At 42.0% G+C, this 26682-nt stretch overlaps 1 protein-coding gene across 18 annotated transcripts in view; it reads right to left on the minus strand.

Annotated features, from left to right (window-relative positions):
* Window positions 1-26682, minus strand: part of UBR4 (ubiquitin protein ligase E3 component n-recognin 4) — a 132414-nt gene that overhangs the window by 64339 nt on the left and 41393 nt on the right. For 5 of the 18 annotated variants that reach the window (XM_079146913.1, XM_079146919.1, XM_079146918.1 and 2 more), the window contains exons 31-56: window positions 26445-26545; window positions 26000-26198; window positions 25431-25619; window positions 24805-24868; window positions 23509-23700; window positions 22914-22984; window positions 22679-22826; window positions 22029-22256; window positions 21250-21420; window positions 13482-13664; window positions 12465-12623; window positions 11975-12127; window positions 11303-11530; window positions 10824-10981; window positions 9682-9868; window positions 9258-9459; window positions 8057-8220; window positions 7395-7611; window positions 6380-6596; window positions 5599-5631; window positions 4404-4467; window positions 3853-3987; window positions 2762-2936; window positions 1972-2055; window positions 1742-1882; window positions 470-591 (exon numbers count right to left, since the gene is read on the minus strand). In XM_079146913.1, coding sequence (XP_079003039.1) covers window positions 470-591; window positions 1742-1882; window positions 1972-2055; window positions 2762-2936; window positions 3853-3987; window positions 4404-4467; window positions 5599-5631; window positions 6380-6596; window positions 7395-7611; window positions 8057-8220; window positions 9258-9459; window positions 9682-9868; window positions 10824-10981; window positions 11303-11530; window positions 11975-12127; window positions 12465-12623; window positions 13482-13664; window positions 21250-21420; window positions 22029-22256; window positions 22679-22826; window positions 22914-22984; window positions 23509-23700; window positions 24805-24868; window positions 25431-25619; window positions 26000-26198; window positions 26445-26545 — 3985 coding nt within the window. The remainder of the gene's footprint in view (window positions 1-469; window positions 592-1741; window positions 1883-1971; window positions 2056-2761; window positions 2937-3852; window positions 3988-4403; window positions 4468-5598; window positions 5632-6379; window positions 6597-7394; window positions 7612-8056; window positions 8221-9257; window positions 9460-9681; window positions 9869-10823; window positions 10982-11302; window positions 11531-11974; window positions 12128-12464; window positions 12624-13481; window positions 13665-21249; window positions 21421-22028; window positions 22257-22678; window positions 22827-22913; window positions 22985-23508; window positions 23701-24804; window positions 24869-25430; window positions 25620-25999; window positions 26199-26444; window positions 26546-26682) is intronic. The other 13 variants (XM_079146917.1, XM_079146907.1, XM_079146921.1 and 10 more) reach the window with 8 other exon arrangements.

Genomic DNA, 26682 nt, shown 5'->3' on the forward strand with positions numbered 1-26682 from the left:
GGCTGGCAGGCTATTTGCCCCTGAAGTCACTTTTGACTCCCTACAAATGGACCCTGGTTTTTCTTCAGATGGTCAAGTCCTCAGTGCTCCTCTTAGCTCTGTGCTATAAACGGTACTTCCAACATCCAGCTTCTGTGCCAGGTCACTAGAAAGACACATCTTAGTGTACTATATTCATTCACGTGCTCATTTAAGTAACACTTACTTAGCAATACATAGCAAGTACCAGACTAGTCTTTGAGGATTCAGCACTAAACAAGAAAGACCAAGCCCACTCACTCCCTTTCCAATCCTTACTCTTCCATGCTGTAAGATCTTAAAGTTTTTATTGGTATTTGGACCTATGCATTCCCATTACCTTTCTTTAAGTCTACTTTATTTCATTAGGTTAGCACACTTATTAAAATGTTTTTCCAGACACTCCCATGGTGTCTAATGAGAGGCATCTGGGGGTGGTACTAATACGTACAGGACACAATAGCATCTGCATGTAGATCTTGGATGCAGTGTTGATACAGTCCAGCTCACAAGTACAGTAGCCATGGATAATGTCTACCAGTGCATTGACAGTAGCTTCAATATGAGTAAGGCCTAAAGGGAAGAAAAATATTATCTGAAAACTTGGTGGAAAAACCTCTAGATACTTGGGAGCTTAAGACAAAAGTGCAAATTCTTACTTCCACATAAAGGTCAAGCTAACAAAAGACAACAGTTGCACAACTCAGCAGAACAAACCCACAAAACACACACAGAGAATGTGGACTGTCAGCGGCAGTTGTGATTTATCTTATTAACAGTCTTCTAATCTCCCAAACTGTCCTTACATATCTTCCAGATATCCTGCATGAGAGAAGTAAGCAGCTATCTACCCTGCAGCTATCAAAAGACAAGGCAGGGAAATGTGAAGAGGTAGGCAGACACTAAATGCCCCCTCCTATCCCCAAACCTCAGGCGATGATAAAACATGACCTTGACAATGCTGTCAGTCTAGTGTCCAAGCAATCTCCAAACACAGATGAACACCAGGTCCCTCTACTATTTTCTGTTGCTTCCTCTTCCACCTAAGCTTTCAGTACCATGAGAAGTTAAGATACCCACCACAACAGCAGCTTGTAAATAAAATAATTCTCAAGGCTGATATTTAATTTTCAACTTCTCAACAAGCATTGAACCATGTTTTTTTTAATGATTTTTTTTAGTTGTCGATGGATCTTTATTTAATTAATTTATTTATATGCAGTGCTGAGAATTGAACCCAGTGCCTCACATGTGTTAGGCAAGTGCTCTACCACTGAGCCACAACTCCAGCCCCCTGAACAAAGTTTTTTTTTTTTTTTTTTTTTTTTTTGTGGTGTTGGGGATTGAACCCAGGGCCTTGTTCTTGCAAGGCAAGAACGCTACCAACTGAGCTATATCCCCAGCCCCTGAACCAAGTTTTAAAATATGTTTTTAAAAATAATAATAAATACCATAGAAGATACACACGCACAAGAATATCTCTGTATGTGAAACATGCAACCCCACATGAAGAGATATAGCACAAGAAAATCCCACTCTGCCACAATGCTAATTCCTGAATCAGGAATAATGCACTGATCTCACAGACTTCTATTTCCTAATTATTGATTCTGGAAGAAATGAATGATGAAGGCTACAGGTTAAGAGTCATAGCAATTCAAAGACAGAACTTATATCAACTTCACTGTGTATCAAGTGTCAAATATCCCTTCTAACATGATACCTGGCAGGCAAGCAGGGGCCAAGAAGGCATTCTTGGGTTTGGATGCATGGAGCTTCCAGAAGTGGTTCACAAGCTGGGTGATGAAACTACAGCAATCTCCTTCCACCTGCTTCTGCAGCTCCTTCCCCTCATCCACTCCTTCTACGCAGGAGAAAGAAGATTATTAACGATGGTAAATCAAAGATGGAATTTAATTTGTTTTAAGGTTAACTCAGGTCAAGGAAGCTTGCCTGCGGAGGGAGTTTCAAGTGGGGCCCCAATCAACATGCCAACTATCCCTAGATTCCAGCAGGCACATCTAGGAAAAAAACAGTCTGGGAAAGGAATGTCACAGAAAACATTGTATGTTAGAATTAAGTAGAAAGGGGAGCATTCAGGATCTTTACAGCAGATTAAAAGATGTCCATTCCAACTGTTCAACTTCTAAAATCTAGGGGAACATCTGAGAATGATTCTAGGATCGTAGTATTAGGAGGACAAGCAGGACAATGACAGCACAGGCGAACGTGTAAATAATAAGAAAACGTAAAGGCATCGATTCACTATATTTGAAAATGGCAAAACATATCAGCTACCCAGTTAATGTGAGGAAAGATGAGGAAACAGAATCCAGCACTGAGAAAGGCCACTGCACATAGTAATAAAGCACTGGCAAAAAGACAGCATGAGAGTGCAAGATACAACCCATTACTTCAATATGAGCAGGGCACCCAAGCTTGGCTTTACCCTAAAGATCACGATAGGGGTTAAGTCCAGACACGTATTATACCTGATGCCCAGAACACTAAATAAACTCAAGTATAATCAAATCAAACTCAAGATGAGCACTAGAAAGGGCATTCAGTTAAAAAGGGACAATCCTAACGTCAAAGGTCCTACAAAATACAGAGCAAGGAGCAAAATCCTTGTCACAAAGCCTGAGGTCAGTGAGAGGCCAGTGAGTACAGAAAGAGGAGGAGAGAGGGTAGAGAAGGTATATTAAGCAGATTTCAGGACCACGGCCACACAGGCCAAGTTCACCTGTTTCCATCTGAGGCAGCTTTGACTCCGTAAAGTGGACAAGGTTGTTAGGACGCATGATGGCGATGGAACGAGCTGTGATCACCAGTCTCTGGAACACCTCGGGGTCCAAGTCCTTGCCTTCTTTGGTGGATGCATTGAGACACTGCACAGCTTTGCTCAATAAGGCCTGATCCTATAAGACATGGCATCACAGAGAATCAACCATAAGCAAAGGCAGGACACTAAAGCAAAGAATGTCAACCCCTCTCAGGAGAGCAGATCAATTCCAACCAACCACCCAGAACAAACTTTCAAAGCAGCCCAATATGTTAAACTTACTAATACATAAAGCATTAAAGTCAAAAGTCATGCAATCAGTATCAAAGCATGATAGGAAAATTAGTCCACTCAAGTCTCCAGGACTGCAGCAGCCCGGATCTCCCTCCAGCAGAAGAGCAGTTTCTCAGCAAGTTCCTAGTGCCTAAGGGTGACATTTCCAAAACGTCCTTTCCTTGGGAGGGTCAGCAGGTTAAACTCACATTTCTCAGTTTTATGGGCAGGAGACAAGAAAGTAACCCAGGCTGGTGGCTTCTAAACTGTCATCTTGTCCACATAAGGAAACTGGCCTAATTCACCTCCTTTAGCAGCCACTGACTTTTATAGGTAAGGCCCTCTCTGCCCAAATTTCCCCTTCAGATGCTCCTCAATGACTAATCAGTCAACACTGCCTCAAGGAACAGGATGCCTTTCGTGTCATCCTACAGCCAGGAGTGGGGTGAAAACACTAGCAGCTCTACCCGCTGAGTGACTACCCTCCCCTCACTCTTCTAGGGAGAAGCTGCCACCCTTAGTGTCCCTCTCTTTCTTAAGTTTTGCTGATACTGTTAGAGGAATAGAAAAACAACACAAATCAGTGGCCCACTGGACAGCTAATCCTTAGTTTTGAGTGGTGTTCATGCATTTCCCAGGAGAAACTCTAGACTTTGGTCTAACCTCAGTGCAGCTTACACAGCTGTGCCCTTGCTTCACACACACAGCAACTTACTCAACTCCCCGGCAGGGCCACAACTTCCAACTCTACTGAAGCCTCCCTGAAAGGGAACGATTACCTTGTGGCTGTGATAGGCTGAGCGGCTGGTGTGGAGGCTGGCCAGAAGGCTCTTGGACTGTTGCTGGACACTGGCAGGTGCTGGCAGGGACAGCAGCAAAGTGGCCAGTTCCTGAGCTGCATTCTTGTTTCTCTCCTGATGTGAAAGACAGCAATTATCACTAACCCCACCAACGCACTGCAGAATGAACTCCCTATCTGCCCTCCCCATCCTGCCTTTGAGGCCGCCAGAGCTAGGTCATATGGCATAGGCTGCAAAGACCAAAAAAAGGAAAAAAAGAAAACCTGTTTCAGCAATCATAATCTTCCTATAACATAGGTGAAGTACTAGGATCCAAGCTCACAACTACCTATCCTACTCTATGACATGGCTCACTATGGGCCCCCAAAAGCAGGATGTGAGGCCCAAAGCCGAAGACTTCTCTGGAGCTTCTCTGAGAATCAAGATTAGGCTATAAGTGTTGTTTAGCTGTGAGGCCTTGGGCCTCAGACAACTCCACTGACTTCCTGCCTCTTCAGAAAGCTCCCATGTGCTTTGAAGAAGTAACTTGCCTTCTCGATGATTGGGCCAACAGCAAAGCAGCTTTCCAGGGCTTCTAAAGAACTCACAACCAGCCTGGGGAGACAGAAAACCTGGCTTGAGTACAACAACCGTTCTCTCCGTCTCGTGCTTTAGCCTAGGCAAACTATAGTCATAAGGACCTTGGGGACAGCTAATGAATGCCAAATACAAAATCAAAGCACAATAAGACCTGCCACAGGCACCATGCATATCGCTGCCTGTGTTATAGGCCAGAAGAAGCCCAGCTCCTGCTCGGAGATCAACCTGAGGCCATGTTCATAATCCGTAACTCAAAGACAGGGCTTTTCTTGCTCAAAGAGGATAAATGTGCTTCCTTCTGCTGCCTGTGGCGAGGATCACTGAGATGGGCTTAGCAGTCTTGATGCAATGGGACCCAAAGCTCAGGTGCCCAGAGATCAGTGGGCAAAGGGAGATACAAAGGGAAAGGTTAAAGCCAGCTTCCCATACTGAGGAGGTTAGATTTTTCTTACATTTACAAGAAAATGCACATGGACACTTCCCATGAATCCCTAGGTACGGCAGAGTGAACAAACTATTTTTGGTGCATGCCACTCGCCAATATTCAAAGGGTAATACAAAGCATCTCTCAAAAAACTGACAATTCTTCCTTAGGGAAGGAACAGGAGTCCCAACTAGTAAGGTACCAAGTAACGTTCCCAGGGCTTACTCCTTTGAATTTAACGTAGCACAGTAAAAAGACCAACGTCCTGATAGCTGAAACTGGACGGAGAAGGATAAGCATTGAGAGGGGAGCTGGGGAGAAAAGGTGTGAGAGTAAAGGAAGGCAATGGAGTACTAGGGAAGAGGACCTGAGGACAGAACAGACGCAGATAGGACAAGCTCTCTATGGCTAGTGAGCTCACAGGGCTTTCTGCTGGCCCCTCCACCCCGACCCCTTCTCATCTACTACAGAGGAGTAGAGAGGACTGGGGTAAGGGAGAGAGAGCTGAGAGAGTCTAACACGGCCAACACCAAGGTGCACTCACAATCCTGGGTATGCTCCATTTTTACACAGGGAGAGCTCTGCAGCCATGCAATGACCAGAACAGAAAGAAGCAGTAGGACTCTTAACAGAAGCAGAATCAACGCAAAGCCACACCATTGCATACGCTGCTCTCTGACACACACTCACTCGTGCAGAGAAAAGAAAGAGGGCATACTAACCGGTCCAGCTTGGTTAGGGACTCAGTTTCAGAACTTGGGGGAGAGGCAAAGAAAAAAAAAGGAAAAAAATGTGAAGCTCAGAGAATCCTGGAAACATATCCTAAGCAAACCATATATGAATAGGGTGGGGGTAGGGAGAAAGAGAAAGAAGGAGGTGATTGCTGGTGGGAGGCACTAGTTTCAAGCAGGGCTATTCTTACAACTTACAATGTAAGAACTCACAATCTTACATTGTGAATTATTTCATCTACCATGGCAAACCAGCAGCTCCCTAGCACACAGAAGCCAAGCACGATGCTTGTGAATGCCACCATAGGGGGACATAAGGAGACTCTGCTACAGGGTGCAGCAGAGCCTCTCTTCTGGCAATGTCATAACCACAAAGTAAGTAGCTAGTGCAGAGGAAGATGAGAAGATGATGCAATCAGCATGGAGGGAAGATGTTTCCCTAGCATCTCAGCAAGTCTGGATCCTAGTCTAGAATGCGGACTTAAGTACCTTTCAGTCTGTGGCCTCTGCTGCTCCAAAATGTACCAAGAATTAGGAGAAAGGATAAAACACCTGCCTGAGCAGAAACTGTGGTATCAGATGACTCTGAGCCCACCTTTCAGGCTTTAGCTGCACATTAAGGAGAAACTGAACATGGGGGAGTTATGTGAAAACTAGAAAATCACAGGCTAGACTTGGAACAGGCGCAGAGGCAGAATCTTAAGACACAGCAAGGTTCTGCAGTCAGTGGACCATGGTGAAAACTGAAGCCAACCCCCGCCACTGCTGGTACCTCTCCAAGACAGTGCCACTGGTCGTGGTAGGGGCTGCTGAGTCGCTCTCTCCAGTGCCATTGCTCTGGTTCAGGTTGGAAGGGCAGATGTTGCTGACAGAAGCAGAAGGGAACTCTTCCGGGGGCTCATCAGGCCAGCCAAACTGTTCCTTCGTCTTGCCATAAACTTTTACAGCATCTATCATGGTGACACCTGCTGGATCCACTGAGGCACCAACTGCAATAAGCAAGAGAAGCCTATAGGAAGCACATTCTCTAAAGAGTTAAGACCAACCTAGGCAAAGAGCCAGAGCAGTCTGGGCAAAGGGGCAAATCACATCAATTTTATAAACATAGAGCATTTTTATCTCTTGAGACACTAGTGGCACTTTAAATGGTGACTGCACAAAGAAACAGTTCCATGCACCAAAAGTCTATGAAGTTTCAAAGAGTCCCTAAACATCAATGCAAGGACCCTCTTGTGCCATCTCATCCCCGGCAGTCTCTGAACACTTCCACTGTTCAGAGTAGAGGTCATCAGCATGCACTATTTCTAGAACAAAGGACGTCAGATGGGTGGCCAGAAAATTACAGAAAAGATAGCCAGTCTTAAGAAAAGCTTAGAGATTTGTACCTGGAAAGCTTTTTTAAGTCTTTAATGGCACAACAAGGACTTGCTAAAACACCTCTCAGAGACGTGGGATTTGAGGCCTACACCCGCACTTGGAGAAAGCCCTGTAATTTCATATGCCAGTCCTGCCTCCCCTCACAGCCCCATCAGTGAGGTTAGCCTGACACCACAGAAGCCAACACATGACTGAGGCTACACTATCTTTATCCCTCCCATTCTTAGGTATACTCTGTTCCTGGCACCTGCCTCTTTTACATCCCAAGTGAAGAGTCCTGATGGCAGAGACCACAGAGAAATCAGTAAAGCTGAGAGATCTTATATCACTGGTGGGCCACAGACTGGTGGCCTCTAATCCAGCACTCATAATGAGAGGACGGAAGTCTGCATGCAGGGTAGGTGACTCACTAAATAGGTTTAGCTTCTTATCAGCTTGCAGGGCTTCTTCTCTTGTGAAGGGGAAATCAAACCAGCGTGAGCGACTCAGATTAAGTTGCATAGTTCTGCCAAAGATCTCGATATACGATGGGGCCCGTTCAATAGCCTGAGTCCCAATCTGGATCCGCATGCCTGTCATCACCATGGTGCTGTTGTTGTTACTAATCTCGATAGTGAAGCCACCAGGCTGGAGGGAGAAGGCATGTATCAGTAAACTAAGAGAAGTTCTTAAATTAAATTCAATGCTCTGATATTGTCACAATGTGTGTGCCCAGATAAGACTTTTTTCTTCTAACTCCTCAGTAATGACTTTCTTACTTACAAGAATGAGAAAACAGGCAGGGAAAGGACTCTCTTTCATGTCTGACTTCTTTCTCCCCAGCATTTAACAACATTCTGCTGCACTCTTACACAGTAACCCCAAATGGTGGAAACCAAACTTATAGGATCAGAGTCTTTCCACATATGAGAGAAAATGTTCATTTATCTACGGACTATTTAGCCAGAATTGAGGGTCAGTGATTATGACTACATATTTTATGCTTGCAATCTAAAAGGAGATATGTTTTTAAACCATACTATTGACCAGTCCTTCTATTCAGGGCTTAAACCCAGTACAACAAAGTCCTCACCTTGGTGTTGGCCACATACATGCCAGTGGAGTTCAGCCGGTGCTTTATTTGTTGTGCATTGTAGACTTGTAGGAGATCATTACCACCAAATTCCACATCTGTCAGCTGCTGGTTGTGTTCAAAGAAGTCAATGGGGAAAGTCACCTGGCTAGACGTGCGGGTTGCTATGGAGAACAGTACCAGATTGACAGGGAGCATCAGTATGTGTGGTCTCTGGTGCCTCCATTCCCACTCCACAGCTAAGGACTCCTCTCAGACTTGAGGTCACACACTCCCTCTCATCTTTCTAAGCAAACTCTGATCACAGAATCTGCATCAGCATGATGCCTACATGCCACCTACTAGCTCTCCAGTAGTTATTATCCCTAACCACTAGACCTAGCAGTGCCAAGAAATCTCATACTAGCAGAGCACGGGTAATCCCAGCAGTTTGGGAGGCTGAAGCAGGAGGATCAAGAGTTCAAAGCCAGTCTCAGCAACTAAGCGAGGCTCTAAGCAACTTAGCAAGACCATGTCTCAAAATAAAAATAGAATGGTCTGAGGAAAAGGCTCAGTAGATAAGCGCCCCTGGGTTCAGTCCCTGGTACCAGAAAAAAAAAAAGAAATCTTACACTGATGGTGGGTATATGGAAAGCAAGAATTGTCTCCGGTTTATCGACAATAAACAACAGAAACTATTTCTGTACGAGAGAATGTGCTACACCATTATCTCAAACACAGATTCTAGAATGATATAATATGACAATAGCTGCAATGCTCCTTACTCAGCCAGTTTCACTAACTCCTAAACTCAGTTTTCTCTCCCTTAAAGAGTCCTCTATCAGCCAGGAGCAAGATCACCAGCTCAGAGCTGTGATGGATTTTCTTCACTACTCTGGGAATTAATCGCCTGAGGAGATCTATTCTCCAATCAGTTCAATCCTGTAAGCAAGTTATTTTCCCTAAACTCAGAAAGAAAACCCCTCAAACAAGGTTGACTGCCTTACTCTTCATGGAGCACCAAGCAACTGATGACTTGCAGCAGACAGCCAACAAGTGCTTGCCATCTGGAATCTTTCCTTTCAGGAAACTAATACTTATCTCTGACTTTTTTTTTAATCAAATGTACAAGCAGGATACCATTTCTTCTCAAATCTTTACAGTGGTTCATTCTGTCACTGCCTAGAAGACTGTGTGCCCATTCCCCACAGAGGGGCCTTACTGATGGTAGCTGTTTTGCGCTTTCGAACAGGCTTCATTATGCTGATGACACTGCTGGGCTGCAGGGATGGCTGGAGCCAGTAGGAGGTGTTCTCCACATTGGCCATGTAAATGCGGAGGCTGCCGTCCTCACACAGCAAGATCATGGTTGTGCGCTGCTGCTCATTGCAGGCAGTGTGCCTAATGGCAACCATGTCTTGGATCTGAGTGGAGGAGACAAAGGAGGGGGTTATTGCCTTTACCTAGAGATTAGAACCCACAGAGAGAAAGACCAAGAAAGGCTACTGGCTCTGTGGTCAGGTAGGGTTGTGGAAGGATAGTGAAGAAAAGCCATCTAGGGCATAGGGACTGAAAAATCTTTTAAAGGTTTCCATTGAAAAGAGAAGGAAAAGTTTCATAACCATATGGGAGATTCAGGCACTGACCTTTGCTTTAGCAGGAAGAGTCTTAATCTCCTGGATGAGAAAAGTGTCTGGTTTCACCATAACTACCAGTGGTACACCTGTAGTTTGCTGGACGCAACACACCAAGCCAGGGTGGTTCATCACCTCGGACCACTGGCAAAGGGCAGGAGAAGTCTTACTGCCACCATTGGAACTGCAGATAATAAAACTGTCCACAGTTAGGGTATCAATCACCATTTAATAGTTCTCTTGACCAAAGGCCACCCTCCAACTAGCTATGATCCCAGAATAACACCCTTGACCAAGGATTCACATTATCTATGAGACAGTTTTGTTCCAAACCCCAAGAGACACTGATACATTCTAAGGTGCACTCCCAGGACAAGTCCTCATTTAAAATCTAAACTGTTAGGCCGTCATGGTCTGAAAAACAAGTGACACTAAGTGCCCAGAGGTTTTCAACTCATAGGGTCATAGAGTTGCCTAAGGCTAATGACCAACAACCTGTAAGGATCTCTAAGCACATCCAGTGATATCTGAAGTAGTGTTGTTCATTTTATTTCATCCCAAACCAGGTAATTCCCAAAAGAGAGGCCTGAGAGAATGCCATAATGACTCTTTAGTGCCAGATAATGTTGAAGAGATCCTGGGTGTCTCCTTTCTTCTCCCTAAATAAGACCCACTAGCACACACATGACTCTCATCTGGAAACTGGGCAAAAGTGTCCACCTCCTCCAGTTCCAGTCATGCCTCCAGTACTGATAACAAGTTCTACTTCCTGATACAGTGATTTTCTCACAAGAAAGAAATGTAAAGGGCATAATGGCAGGATAAGTGCCTTATGATGCCTTCTTAAAACTTGGTAATTATTATAATCACATTTGCTGAATTGACTATAGATCTTTCTCCCTTCTGCATAACAGGAACCCCACCCCCTAACACTGCCAAACTACTTCTTATAGCTTGGGGGTCTCCATGGTGGAGGACAAATCTGACAACCTTGGATATTGCTTGATTTTAAGGATATCTAGCAGGAAAGATGATTGCTGGAGAAAAGTAAGTTTCTTACATCTCTTAAGATGGACACCAACACTTGGGAGGGGAGTGGACAGCCCCTGTTGAATGATGGTATTGGAAGATGGACATTCAATGCTCATTCCTACCTTTTGATGTTGATGGGGAAGAGCTGCAATACCTCCAGAGTTGTCCTGCTGATGGTGGCAGCAAACGATTTGCCCTGACAATAACTGAAGAACAGCATCTGCAACACGTGGGAGTAGTACACAGAAACACCTCCACCTGCCACCTGGCTGTTACTGTCCTACCGGGGCGAGACACACATGTGCATTAACTTGTTGTCCTGGCTTCCAGCTTCCAGGGTAGGCTATTATGAGTTTTAAATCACAGTCAGGTACTCTCACATTCTAAGCATGAGATCCCTGTGGGGAAACTTCAGAAACGCCCTGCGAATAAAGAAACTTCAAATTGAATCAGTTTAGTCATAAAAGATAAGGGCTTTTACTGTTAGGTTAACAAGCTAGAAGCACAAAATAAGAAAGAAAAAGGAAAATGGAACAAAAACAGAGGAGTTGCTAAACTAATGAAACATGGAACAGAAGGAAATGCCAATACATGCACTAACCTTTAAGTCCTCATGATTGATTTCTAGGACGTTAGTGACATAGAAGGGTCCCTGCTGGGCACTGCTGGCCTCCTCCATAAGCTGAGTATAGATGTACCCAGCTGAAGACATTATGACAATGATGTTCTTTCCCTCCTCATTGAACAGAAAGGTAACATCTCTTATCTTTGAGCTTGGCAGGAGAAAGTAGAAGGTTGGACTCAAGGCATCAACAGACAGGTCATAAATCTGCAAGATGGAAGAAAGCCTAAATAAAGGGTGATCTATTTCAGTCTCATCCCCCAAAGATTCTGGAGAATTCTAACAGCTGCAGTTGGCGAGTAATGGGCATTCACTCTGCATTCAGCAAGCTCCTACTAAGTGTTAGGCACTGGGCATACAAACATGAATGAAATATCTTTTACTCTTCCTCAGGGAATGAGTGGGAAACAAACACAAATTCTGTAACAAGGACAGTAATAGTGTACACTTACAGTGAGGACAGAAACTATCAATTCCACCTTACCTACAGACAGAAAGTACCTACTCGGCATCAAAATGAAAAGAAAAAAAGTTTTTTGTTTTTGTTTTTGTTTTTTTATTTCTGATTTCTGGGAGAAGCTAGCCTATAATGGAGACCAGTATTCTAAATTTATAATCCAGAACGACATCATCATAGAGCTGTAACTGTACCTTCACGAAGTCTGCAGTGACAATTGCTAACTCAGTCTGAGAGCCAGGCAACCACACAGCTTTGATGATAAAGTTTCCTGTCGCCAACTGGGGGTGCAGCACCAAGTGATCCGAAACAGAGCCTGAACTACTGAAGGTGAGCACGTGGCAGTCCTAGACACAGTTTAAAGGTAAGTGGTTAAAAGGTGACTTGACAAGCAGACCCACTCATCTGAGTCTTCGTGCTTCCCCTTCTTCCCTGCCATTCCCTGACATAAGACAGTATTTACACTGTCTAGTAACATATTCAGGCTTGCAGAACACACATAGACGTTTCAAACACAGGAAAATCTGGGAGACCTGGAGGAAACTCAAAGGGAGATTTCTTCTGCATTCCAATAGCTTTTAAGTTTCCATTCAACAATGAGTAAGAAAAATGTTGTTGAGAACAGGATATAAGATGACCAGGGCCCACAGTTCAAGATAACCAAACCAGGGTCAGCATTCTTACCTTCAGCCCACAAACTGCCAGGTAGTCCTCCTTGCAGGGATTTCCAGTGAGGCTCAACACAGTAAATGGAACTGGGGCAGAAGCCAAGCGAGTCAGAGTCAATTTCCTTTTGCTGGAATCTGCTTGCTTTAGGAGTGCAGAAAGCTGTAGAACAGTGATCTGCAAAGGAACCATTACCGATTTGTCCTTAACCCTAGGCTTCTCAGACAACAGAAGGCCCAGGGCACGTGACAACCCTCCTTCAGAGGTGTTAATTCACAGGTTTTGTTTGTTTGTTTGTTTGTTTTAAATGGAAAAGTCTTTTAGGAAATTTTTAGGCAGATATTAGCCTCTATTTCTTCAGGCAAAAAGACACAAAAGGACTTTCATTCCCACCTCATAAGAAGGCACTGAATGCATAACAAAACCAACTTATCTTTGTAGAATCATTTCACAAAATAGATTCCCCCTATGTACTTCTATCATTTTCTCGTTTCCTGTGAAACTGTTTTTGAAATGTTCTGTAGCTGTTTTAAGGACCACTGACACTTTCACTTTAAGTTTAAAATAAACCATAGTTGTGATGAGGGCAGAATCCAGAAAAACACAAATTATTTAGCACTCTTCCAGCTTCTCCAAGTTCCATAAAACACAAATTTCCCTGTCCTGAGAGCTGGGAAGACAGAGAAGAACTAAATAAGGAACACAAGTCTTCCCATGGAGGTTTTAATCTCTTAGTTTGTACCCTTACGGTGACCAAACTGGGAAAGACAGAGGACCAAGGTCTCCTAAGTACCTTCTGGTCCCTACAAATTTTATAGGAGCTTTGAGTGGGAATTTACTAAGTAGGCCAGTCTTTGTCCTAGTCATATCAGCTCTAAGTCTAATCAAATAACTCAAGGTTCAAGTAGAAAGACTCCATGGAATCTGTCCTTAACGCACTCCTAGAACCTAGTCCAAGCATGGCACCTTTTCCATGCTGCTTAGCATTTAAACAAAAATGACTTAAATTAAGTGGGAAGGAATCCAAAGACTCACCTTGCCCTTCTCATGACTGACAGCCAAATGCTGGCGACGCCCATGGGGGGAGGAGAGCACACACATAGCCACCCGCCTGAGTACATGAGCACTGATCAGCTGCCGTATGGTTTGGCCCTGGTCTCCACTATAATTCATTCGAACATTCTCAAAGGCACCTTCTTGGGAGCCTAAGGTGGGAACCTGGCAGAGGAAAACAGGGAAAGCAAGCAGTAACACAGCAAGTAAGATCAAATGGATTCATACAGTACTCACATGATAGACACTGCACAATTTAGTCGTTCAAAAGCAATGGGTTCCAACCACTCATGCATGCACATCTGGGTAAATCTGTCATGTACTGTCAGCCCAATAAGAATTTCTCCTAAACCTAAATTTAATCAATACAAAGTACTGACCTCTTATAAAATGTTAAAGGTGCTTTCTCTTATAAAATTATGGTGATGATACATGGAATTTGTCTTTTTTGATATAAGTTGGCAAAATGTAAAAGCTACTTTTTGAGTCACCAATCTAACTTTAATATAGTTTAGTTTCATCTTTAATATCAAAAAGTCGAGGGCTGGGGATATAGCTCAGTTGGTAGAGTGCTTGCCTTGCAAGCACAAGGCCCTGGGTTCAATCCCCAGCACCGTTAAAAAAAAAAAAAAAAAAAAAAAAAAAAAGTCTAAAAAGCACTATTCTAAAATTTATTTTTAACAAAATACCAGAGTATGTGTGGATGTGTATACTTCCGAATGACTACTATTCCCTCAGTAATAGCCACCTTGTGAGACCCATTCGAGGGTCTCACTCATAGTTGTTCACTACTCTTCAGAAATTGCCTCCACTTTACTTCATACTCAACACTACTACTTAAACAATCAGGGAGATCCAAGATGGTGGACTAGAGGGAGGCTGCATTCCTTGTCGCTCTGTAGCTCAGGTTTTAAGCAGAGCATAGCTGTTTCTCTGTGAGGCAGTCTTTGTTGCTTATTAATCCCCTGCTGTTTGCCCCATTTGTCCACCTCGATTACCCACAGTCAGCCAGCATATCGACTACTTTTTGAATGCAGATTGTTCACTGACTGCTGCCTATCATCCGCCATTTGCCTGTTTGCCTGTCTCTTGCCTGCCCATTGCCTGCCTTTCACCTACTCATCACCCATCACCTGAGGTCCACCTGCTGATTGTCCACTGGTAGCCTGCAGACGGACCGCAGATTGCCAGCAGATTGCCATCTGCCTGCTGTTGCCTGGAAGTCCACTGTCACAGTACCCTCAGGTTTGGTTACACATGGTTGCAGCCATTTTGAGACAACAGCCAGGACCTGCAGGATACCTCAGTCCAACTGACCATGCCTCACCTCCAGGACCCCTCAACCAGATCGACCACAACCCTATTCCAGGACCCCTGCCCGACCAACCATACCTCACCTCCAGGACCCCTGGCTCAATCACACCCATGCCCCGAGCTGCAGCTCCCCATTTGCCAACACATTTGGAAGCCAGTGTGGCCATCTTGGATTATCCTGGAAGCAGAAGCTCCCATTTTAGGTGGGGCAAATTCATCCTGAGCTGCCTGATGGAGACTGAAAGCTCACTGTCAGGTACCTCTCATGCATCAGGCTACTGAAGATTGGGAGGTTTGAATACTATATGACTGTTATAGTGTAGATTTTTTTTTCTTTTTCTTCTTTTTGAAAAATTTTAAGATTTTATTTCTTTACTTTTCTTGCTCTAGTTTCCTTTTGTTTACCTATTTCCTCAGAGTCTCTTTCTTCCTTTTCTCATGCTAACAACCAACTGTTTTTTATTACGCTTTTATTCTGTCTACAATCTAGAACTTCTTTGTACTTTTTTCTTATCCCATTAACAGTTACATCCTACACCCCTTCCCATCCTCTTTGTCCTCCATTGGAACTGCAGACCTTATTACAAATCTATTTGTTATACTGTAGATAATAGTTGAACTCATCCTCTCTATTATAACAATATTGTTAATATCTTCATAGGTGCTATTTGGTTTAGGGCTGCATATTGTCTGTACTGGGTGCTGCTAATATTGATCTCCCCCTTAAAGAAGAGGTTTTAGAAACCTGTAGGGTCACTATAAGCCTACAGGGGGGAAAATTTAACACCCCAGATCTGCACTGCTAGATGGGAAGATATGTGAACAACATGAAAAAACAAGGAAAGGAAATGTTCCAAACAAACCTAAATTCTATATTAATAGAATCCAGTGACAGTATGGTAGAAGAAATGTCAGAAAAGGAGTTCAGAATATACTTATTTAAAATAAGATGTGAAGCAAAGGATAAGAGAGCAAATGCAGGCAATGAATGATCATTCCAACAAGAGGTTGAAAGCGCAACTGCAGAAAGCAAAAGATGATTTCAACGAAGACAAAGATTCTCAAAAATAAAAAAAAAAGAAAAAAAAGAAAACAGAAATCCTTGAAATGAAGGAAACAATAAACCAAATAAAAAATTCAATGGAAAGCATCACCAACAGACTAGATCACTTGGAAGACAAAATATTTAACCTTGAAAATAAAGTTGACCAAACAGAGAAGATAGTAAGAAATCATGAAAGAAACCTCCAAGAACTATGAGACATCATGAAAAGACCAAATATAAGAATTATCGGGATTGAGGAAGGCACAGACATACAAACCAAGGGAATGAACAACCTATTCAATGAAATAATATCAGAAAATTTCCCAAACCTGAAGAAAGAAATGGAAAATCAAATACAAGAGGCTTACAGAACACCAAATGTACAAAATTAAACAGATCCACACCAAGGCACATTATAATGAAAATGCCTAACATACAAAATAAAGATAGGATTTTGAAGGCTGCAAGAGAAAAGCATCAGATTACATTTGGGGGAAAACCAATACAGATATCAGCAGATTTCTCAGCCCAGACCCTAAAAGCTAGAAGGATCTGGAACAACATATTTCAAGCTCTGAAAGAACATGGTTGCCAACCAAGAATCCTATACCCAACAAAACTAACCTTCAGATTTGAAGACGTAATAAAATCCTTCCATGATAAACAAAAGTTAAAAGAATTTACAAATAGAAAGCCTGCGCTACAGAATGTTCTCAGCAAAATATACCATGAGGAGGAAATGAAAAACAACAATGTAAGTCAGCAAAGGGAAAACCAATCAAAGGAGAAACCAAATCAAGTTAGAAACCAAAAATAAGCCCAAATGACTGGAAATACAAATCATATCTCAATAATAACCCTGAATGTTAATGGCCAAAACTCATCCATCAAAAGACCCAACAATATGCTGCCTTCGAGAAACTCATCTCACAGAAAATAACATCCAGTCTAAAGGTGAAAGGATGGGGTAAAACCTACCATGCACATGGACTCAGTAAAAAAGCGGGAGTTTCCATCCTTATATCAGATAAAGTGGACTTCAAGTCAAAGTTAGTCAGAAGGGATAAAGAAGGACATTTCATACTATTTAAGGGAACCATAAATCAGGAAGACATAACGATCGTAAATATTTATGCCCCAAATGACAGGGCATCCATGTACATCAAACAAATTCTTCTGAATAGACCACAACATGATATTCTGGGTTACTTTAGCACACCACTGTCACCACTGGATAGATTTTCCAAACAAAAACTAAATAAAGAAACCACATAACTCAATAACACAGACTAACTTAACTTAGACTTATAAGACATATATAGAATATTCCATCTATCAACAAGTGAATACACTTTCTTCTCAGCAGTACATGGATCCTTCTCTAAAATAGACCATACGTTATACCACAAAGCAGCCCCTAGTAAATATGAAAAACCCAGAGATACTACCTTGTGTTCTATCAGATCATAATGGAATGAAATTAGAAATCAATGACAAAATAAAAAACCAGAAACAACTCCAACACCTGGAGACTAAATAACATGCTACTGAATGAAGCATGGATAACAGAAAACATCAGGGAGGAGATAAAAAATTCTTAGAGGTCAATGAGAATGATTATACAACATAACAAAATCTCTGGTTCACTATGAAAGCGGTACTAAGAGGAAAATTCACTGCATGGAGCACATTTAAGAAAAGAATAAAAAGTCAACAACTAAATGACCTAATATTACATCTCAAAGCCCTAGAAAAAGAAAAACAGAATACCACCAAAAGTAGTAGAAGACAGAAAATAATTAAAAGCAGAGCTGAAATCAAAGAAATCGAAACAAAAGAAACAATTCAAAAAATTGACAAAACAAAAAGTTGGTTCTTTGAAAAAGTAAACAAAATAGATAAACCTTTAGCCACACTAACAAAGAGAAGGAGAAAAGGCTCCAATTACTAAAATTTGTGATGAAAAAGGAAATATCATGTCAGACACCACTGAAATACAAAACATAATGAGAAGCTAATCTGAAAATCTATCCTCCAACAAAATAGAAAATATCAAAGACATCGACAAATTTCTAGAGACATATGATCCTCCCAAACTGAACCAGGAGGACATACACAATTTAAACAGATCAATTTCAAGCAATGAAATAGAAGTCATCAAAAGTCTACTAACCACGAAAAGCCAGAACCAGACAGATTCCCAGCTGAGTTCTACAAGACCTTCAAAGAAGAACTCATTCCAATATTCCTCAAAGTATTCCAGGAAATAGAAAAGGAGGGAACCCTTACAAATTCATTCTATGAAGCTAATATCATTCTGATACCAAAACCAGACAAAGACACATCAAAGAAAGAAAATTTTAGACCGATATCTCTGATGAATATAGACAAAAAAATCCTTAACCAAATCCTGGCAAATCGCATACAAAAACATATTAAGAAGATAGTGCACCACAATCAAGTGGGGTGATCCCAGGGATGTAAGGTTAGTTCAACATCTGGAAATCAATAAATGTAATTCATCACATCAATAGACTTAAGGTTAAGAATCATGATTATTTCAATACATGCAGACAAAATCCAACACCCCCTCATGTTCAAAACACTAGAAAAAATAGGGATAGAAGGAACATACCTCAACATTGTAAAGGCTATTTATGCTAAGCTCACAGCCAACCTCATTCTTAATGGAGAAAACTAAAAGCATTCCCTTTAAAAACTGGAACAAGCTAGGGATAGGGATGCCCTCTTTCACCACTTCTATTCAATATCGTCCTTGAACTACTTGCCAGAGTGATTAGACAGATCAAAGAAATTAAAGGGATACGAATAGGAAAAGAAGAACTCAAGCTGTCACTATATGCTGATGACATGATTCTATATTTAGAGGATCCAAAAAACTCCACCACAAAACTTCTAGACCTAAAAAATGAATTCAGTAAAATAGCAGGATATAAAATCAACACGCCTAAATCTAAAGCATTCTTATTAATAAGCAACGAATCATCTAAAAGGGAAATGATATAAACAACTCCATTCATAATAGCCTCAAAAAAAATAAAATAAAATAAAATACTTGGGAATCAATATAACCAAAGAAATGAAAGATCTCTACAATGAAAACTACAGAACATTAAAGAAAGAAATTGAAGAAGACCTTAGAAGATGGAAAGATCTCCCATGTTCTTGGATAGGCAGAATTAATATTATCAAAATGGTCATATTTCAAAAGGTGCTATACAGATTCAATGCAATTCAATTAAAATCTCAATGACATTTCTCATAGAAATAGAGAAAACAATCATGAAATTCATCTGGAAGATCAAAAGACCTAGAATAGCCAAAGCAATCCTGGGCAGAAAGAGTGATACAGGAGGTATCACAATACCAGAACTTAAACTCTACTATAGAGTAATAGTAACAAAAATGGCATGCATGGTATTGGCACCAAAATAGACAGGTAGACCACTGGTACAGGATAGAAGACACAGAGACATACCCACAGAAGTACAGTATCTCATACTAGACAAAGAAGCCAAAAACATACAATGGAGAAAAGACAGCCTCTTCAACAAATAGTGCTAGGAAAACTGGAAATCCATATGCAGTAAAATGAAATTAAATTCCTATCTCCTCTCACTCTGTACAAAACTCAACTCAAAATGGAACACGATTCTAGGAATTAGACCTGAGACCCTTCACCAAATAAAGGAAAAAGTAGGCCGGAATCTCCATCCTGTTGGCTTAGGACCAGACTTCCTTAACGAGACCCCCATAATGCAAGAAACAAAAGCAAGAATCAACAAATGAGATAGATTCAAACTAAAAAGCTTTTTCTCAGCAAAGGTAACAATTGATAATGTGAAAAGAGAGCCTACAGAGTGGGAGAAAATCTTTTCCACACACACTTCAGAGCACTCATCTCCAAAGTTTATAAAGAACTTAAAAAACTTTACGCCAAAAATACAAAGAACCCAATCAATAAATGAGCTAAAGAATTGGGCTGACATGTCACAGAAAGATATACAAGTGATCAACAAATATATGAAAAAGTGCTCATCATTCCTAGTAATTAGAGAAATGCAAATTAAAACCACCCTAAGATTTCATCTAACTCCAATTAGAATGGCTATTATCAAGAACACAAGCAATAGTTAAAGGTTGGCGTGGATGTGGGGGAAAAGGCACACTCATACATTGCTGGTTGAGTTGCAAATTGGTACAGCCACTCTGGAAAGCAGTATGCAGATTCCTCAGAAAACCTGGAATGGATCTGCCATTTGACCCAGCTATCCCACTCCTTGGTTTATACCCAAAGGACTTAAAATCAGCATACTACAGTGATGCAGCCACATCAATGTTCATAGCTGCTCAATTCAGAATAGCTAGACTGGAACCAACTGAGATGCTCTTCAATTGATGAATGTTTAAAGAAACTGTGGCATATATACACAATGGAATATTACTCAGCCATAAAGCAGAATAAAATTATGGCATTTGCTGGTAAACGAATGAAGGTGAAAAATACCATGCTAAGTGAAATAGGCCAAGCCCCAAAACCAAAGGCCGAGTGTTTTCTCTACTAAGTGGATGATGATACATAATAATGGGGGGTGGCAGCGGCAGGGAGAGAAGAATGAAGGAACTCTGGATGGTTTAGAGGAAAACGGGGCGGGAGGGAGTGGAGGTAGGAAAGACAGTAGAATGAGACTACAGTATTACCTTATGTATATGTATGATTACATGAATGGTGTGAATCTACATTGTGTACAAACATAAAAATGAAAAGTTGTACCCTATTTGTATACAATGAATAAAAATGCAAGCTGCAAAAATAAAAATTTTAATTAAAAATAAAAATTTAAAAAAATCAGAAAGATCACACTGAGAAGTCACAATCAGTGCTGAGCAGCTGGTTTTAAAGTGGATGATGACTTACACCCGATAGCACATGCGGAATCACAGGTCAGCTGTCTAAAGCACTATAAGCAAAAGAGGACAAGCACTGTTTGGCAAGTGAGATGAACACTGGAGAAGAATCAGTAAGGAGATTTTCTATTTTATATAAAAAGCAAATGTATAACTATTATAATGACCCCAAAGTGGAGTACCCACATCTTAGGGGTTCATATGTTCATGACCTACAAAGAAGACATAGATCAAGTAGGTTGATTTAAATGCCTCTGATTATCTTCTTTTGAAGCACATCACATATGCTTCATTATTACACTGTTCACAGTATAGTGGGGGATGTCACATCTTAGACACTACACCCTGCATGGCCTGGGACTGACTTCTCAGGGCCTTCCTCAGAGGATCTAGCACACCTGGGTATTCCAATGAACTTGCTGGTTCCTAGAACCACCAAATTTCATGCCCCGACACACTCACCATCAGCTGGTCTGTCATCTCAACCACCTTGTCCACTGTGTGCAGCTCACTGAGGGCTTTCTGTGCCCGGCTGCTGCTCCCCACAGCGGAAGCCTGCTGAAAGTTGGTCTGAATGGCATCCATGAGGAAGTTGAGCATGTCTAACACGAGAGGAGCGAAGGAGAAATTGGCCTGAGAAAAATTGAAATACACAAGTGAAAATAAAAAAAGAGAAAAAAAGAATGGGTCATACTCATAATATTCTTGCCAATAACTGCCTTCAGAATCCAGTTTCCTCCCTTCCAGTTGAATATCCTAACCATCATCTCATTCTCTCCATAATCCTGGATTTCATTCCAATTAATATGCTACCATGCTATTAACGCTGGAGGAATATTTCCAAACTAGGGGTCCAAAAACCTAATGATACAAGGCATCCAGAAGATATAATAAGCTAACTTCTCTCCCATGCATATAGGGTGGGAAAATTGAGAAAATAGTCACTCAAATCATCTTCTGCATTCTGGGGTCCAGATAAGGAACGCAGGACAAGAAAGTATGCTCCAGAGTATTACAAAACTAAGAACTGCCCTCCACCAACCTCTGCACTACTAATACTCCTCAATCATAAATCCTTCTCTATAGTCTGACCACACATACTATTTATATTTGCACTGTGAAAATGAGAAAGAAAAATGAAAATAAGCTGCAAGGGGAGCCCCAGGCATGACTGACTTTCACACTAACTTGTCAGGCTCTGAACTCTTCCTCCTATACCAAGGACCATCCGGAAGTCCCACCTGGTTCTGCAGCTCCTCCCGGCAGCCCTCTACTGTACGGCATAGGCTGCTCTTCTTGGGCTTCTCTTCGTCAGTGACCTTTCCATCACTGATGGTGACCTTGGCCTTGTCAGCTGGGGAGGTGCTAGCATGGCGCACCAGACTCTCTGAAACCCTGGGCTCACTCTGAAATGCCGACTCCTTCATGGTAGAGCTCATGCCACTGCTAGGAGTTCGCTTCACCAGAGCCTGGGGACATAAAACATCAAGGTCCCTAAGTTCTTGCCACAGCAGAGATGAAATACTTCCTAAGATCTTGGAGTCAAAAAAGAAATTGCCTAAGCATGTATTTAATTATCCAAAAAGCTAAAATTAATGATATTCACCTAATATCTAACTTTGCTCCCACATGTAGTATCAAGCTTTGAATATAACATCTGAAACCATGGAGTTCATAGTAAAAACTGACTGCAAGATCTCTAAAGAGGCTGTGAGTTCTAATATTCGAAGTGAAGTGCTTAGGATACAATTGTACAGATCATACTGAACATATTGATGGACCCAGGCACCATGGAGGTGACGTGGGAATTTTCCAGTTAGGATTAAATAGTTATTCCTGTGCCATTAATAAGTCGCCCTTTATGGCTCAGAGAAGGTTGCAAATCTCTTACCAAGCAGCTGCCATCTTCCTTGGCTCCACAGTCACAGAAGAAGGATCCATATTTGGCATAGGAAATCTCGTGATCCTTGTGGCATACCTTAGCACATACTGTGCACACACCAACCCCATCCACCATTTTACAGGTGTGACAGTGGTACCTACAAAAAATAAGAACCAGCAAGCAAGCTCAGAAGCATCATCGATCAAAGCCCAGCAAATCCTCACCTAAAAGGAAAAACACTTACCAATGTTGGTTCATGAATTCTTTCTGTGTGATTGTAAAAGTGCAGAGTTTATTGCAGAGAGAATCTTCATCCTTAAAAGGCAATAAGTAATTTTAATCAGAAATCTATTCCTCCATATAGATACTCACAAAAACACATGGGGTTCAACACACTATGAAGAATCACTGGTGACCAACAGACACCTATCCAAATTGAAACAGCCAATTGGCTGAAAACTGCAGCAACTTCAGATACAACCTCAGGATTTTGTGGTAAGAGAAAAATCTTAACACTTTCTCTACAAGTGCACTCCCTTCTCCATGAAGGAATCATCCCCAAAGTTCTACTTTGGATGCAAAGTTTAAAAAAGCAGGACAAGTGATTCTGGACAAAAGAAAGGCATCTGCTTATTGAAAAGTTTCTTCCCTGAGAGAACTCCCCATAGCTTGCTCTGCAGGCCTACAAAAGCCAAGCCTGGCATGAGATATGGGAGTTGGAAGAAAGGAACAGGGTTGTGAAGTTTATGAAGGGGCTGGAGAAAAGTGCCAAAGGCTTAAAAGTTAGCACACTAAGTCCTGATCTTAAAAGGGTAACTTAGAGGGTAGTTATTACTTACTGAATCCTCAGCCTGGGAATCTTCCTCTTCCACTGCCAATTCCTCCACCCAGTCTGAGTCCACCTCAATAGCTCTCTCTTCACCGTCCACTGAGAGATGACTTGGCCCTTGACCATTACTCTGGCTCAAGGCATTCGTGACATCAGCCAAGTAAGACATAATATGGCACGTGCACTCCAAGACTACCACGTGCTACAAGAGAACACCAAATTCTCACAGAAACTTGGTTCCCTGTGTTTTATTATGTAAACCACATTTTCTCAATAAAGATCGAGATCAGAGGGATGGTATATAGGCAGAGAAGAAAACTAAGATGTTTTCATTATCTGTTTCCTTAGCTCTTCAAAGTCTACACATAGCTGGTCAGTAAGTTGTAGTGGACTAGTGTACATTCAATCCTTAATCACAAAAATAACCCTTCATGAAATTTTATAAAGCAGAATTGAAACTGGGAGAATGGAGTAAAATTAGAGACTAAATCATTCAAGACAAGACCAGGTTATAAATACAAAGAGGCTCTCATTGGTCTTTTCCCTTACCATCTGCTTTTTTTTTTTTTTTTAAACATTGTGAAGTCATTTTAATTAACTGAACTAACGCAGAAGGGAAGGAGTAACTTTAGAGGTAATAAGTTTACAACAAACAACTACAGGTAGTTGATATTTCCCTAAAAATACCAACAGTCTGTCAACAAAGACTCTGATATCTAAGTTCTTTGCTCTGTGATTTTTCAGGGCCAAAAGGATAACCATGAGCAAGAAAGGATAGAGAGACGAATGCTGCTGTGGTGTGTCAGAAGCCCGTTATTTGCCCCTAGCCACCATATCAGATTCACGAGTTGGGTGGCAGAAAAAGTGCCTGAATGAAAAATTTCTCATTCTCAAACCCTTTTTTTCAGCAGAGACCTGAATCTGAAGGCATATTTGGCAATTACAGCATCTGGACTGGCGTTGAGGAGACAGTCTTCAACCCAACCAGCAATGACTCAGAGTGCACAGATGCCAGGCAAGAACAGGGAAGCAGTTTTCCACCATATACCACCGTCTTAGAGTACCAGGAAGTCACTATGTTTTAAGACATATTCTGCTGGATATTTACCAGAACAATTTCCTTCCTATCACTTCTTGCCACCTGGAAGAGGCCTGAAGGCACACAGTTAGAAATGACATACTGCTAGGTCATTGAGATCATCAGCCTCATTCTTTGCAGCCTAGCCCAGCCACAGAAAGGAGAGATTTCCACTCAGCCACAAAGATAAGACTATCTCTGCCCACTCCCTGTTCTCATTTTGCTTACCTTTCCATGCATTACATTGGCATTCAGTTTCTCAACCACATTCTTCTGTGACAGGTATTTCTTGCTGTCCCAAAGTGGAGGAAGGGGAGGAAAGGAGACAAGAAGGAGACAATAAATTGTCTAAGGCATCAAATAAAGAAAAAAATCTTTATGAGCCTTGGATCAATTTTGGATACTGTGAAGCAAAAATATTCTCAGAAAACCCCATAATTATACAGCTTGCGGGGGGCTCTGGTCTTAGGACTACCATTGATATTTGGTATATTTTCCCAAGACTTCTCAAAAATAATAAATAGGAAACTTTACTAAGAAAAAAATGACGTCAGGCACAGTGTCGCATGCCTGTTAAATCCAGCAACTCAGGAGGCTGAGGCAGGATGATCCAAAGTTCAAAGGCAGCCTTGGCAACGTAGTGAGACCCTATCTCATAAAAAATGTAAGGGCTGGGATGTAGCTCAGTGGTAAAGCACCCTGGATTCAATCCTGAGGAGAGGAGAAGAGAGGGGAAGAGAGGGGAAGAGAGGGGAAGAGAGGGGAAGAGAGGGGAAGAGAGGGGAAGAGAGGGGAGGAGAGGGGAGGAGAAGGAAGAAAGGGAAGGACAGGGTCCTCTAATTTCATCATCTTACCATCTGCCCAGCCAGTCCACAGCAGCATTATGAAGTTGAAGGTGACCAGCACCTTGACCTGCACTGGCCAGGGTGGCCATCACAACCATGAGTTCAGGAAAGCCAGTGCCATCACCATTGGCTAGCATCTCTGTTGCCATGGGAGTCAGGGTGCCCAGAAGCACAGCACACACACCTTCCCCAACTTGGCTGGTAGAAAAGAAAGAGCAAATTGGTGAGTAACCAACAGGAATCTGATTCTCAAATCAGATTTCAAATTTTTAAGAGTAATTAGAAGAAGTTTTGATTAAATATTAAATACATGACTCTATATACCAATCCCAGCTTTGGACTGGGGCTACTGTAGCACAAAACATTCACTCAGATTGCAAATGCTGGGCCAAGCCATTCCAGAGGTTTTACCAAAGGAAAAATGAGGAAGCCAGACTAGATTCCTGGAGTCCATCAAGAGGGAAGTATAGAACCACTGAAAATGCTGAGATTAATGCAAGAAGGGAAGATAGCTACAAATGCTCTCCATGTATTTCTGGGATCATTAGGGACACGTGATACACAAGCAGGTAGTCTACCTGTTTTCTCGAACAATGTATGTGGTCAGTAACTGTAATAGCTGCCGGTTCTCCTGAATTACATCCAGTTGATCGGAATCTTTTGGGGGCGATGTAGTCATGCGCGTGAGCCAGGCCTGCAGGCGCACAGGCTCCACACAAGCCAGCTGTGCCAATGAGCCACAGAGATGTAGAAGGCTCGGGTTTGGGCTCTTCTCAGCTAGGAACAGACCAAGAGGAAACAGTCCATAAGGAAGGGCTGGGGAAAGGCAAGAAGGGGACAAACGGAGAGCCAGAAAAGGGGAAAAGGCTCCAAGCAGTTTCCACATCCTTCCCAACTTTCTCTGAGGGATTCTCTCCACTTGTTAGCATTTTCATGCAGCAGTTAAACTCAGGCAGAAGATAGGCATAGTATTAGCTGGACATCAAAGTTCCCATAAGAAGATTACTAAAAGCTGTCACTCACTCAGCTGGAAGAGTTTGGTGAAGAATTTCAAGACTCGGTTACAGAATTTAGCAGAGAGGTTCTCATTGGCTGTTGCCATCATGATCTGCACAAGTTCTCCACTGGGAGGCGGGAGGGGGGGGAAATGGAAGAATCACATTAAGCCTCATATGAAAGGAATCCATCTCTATTTCTTCACAATCTCATCTCCTCTAGGGAAGATGGTCACTCGTGAGTCAGCAACACAAGGTGTTTGTGA

This window comes from Sciurus vulgaris, assembly GCF_902686455.1.
Source record: "Sciurus vulgaris genome assembly, chromosome: 1".
In the NCBI taxonomy this organism is placed as follows: domain Eukaryota; kingdom Metazoa; phylum Chordata; class Mammalia; order Rodentia; family Sciuridae; genus Sciurus; species Sciurus vulgaris.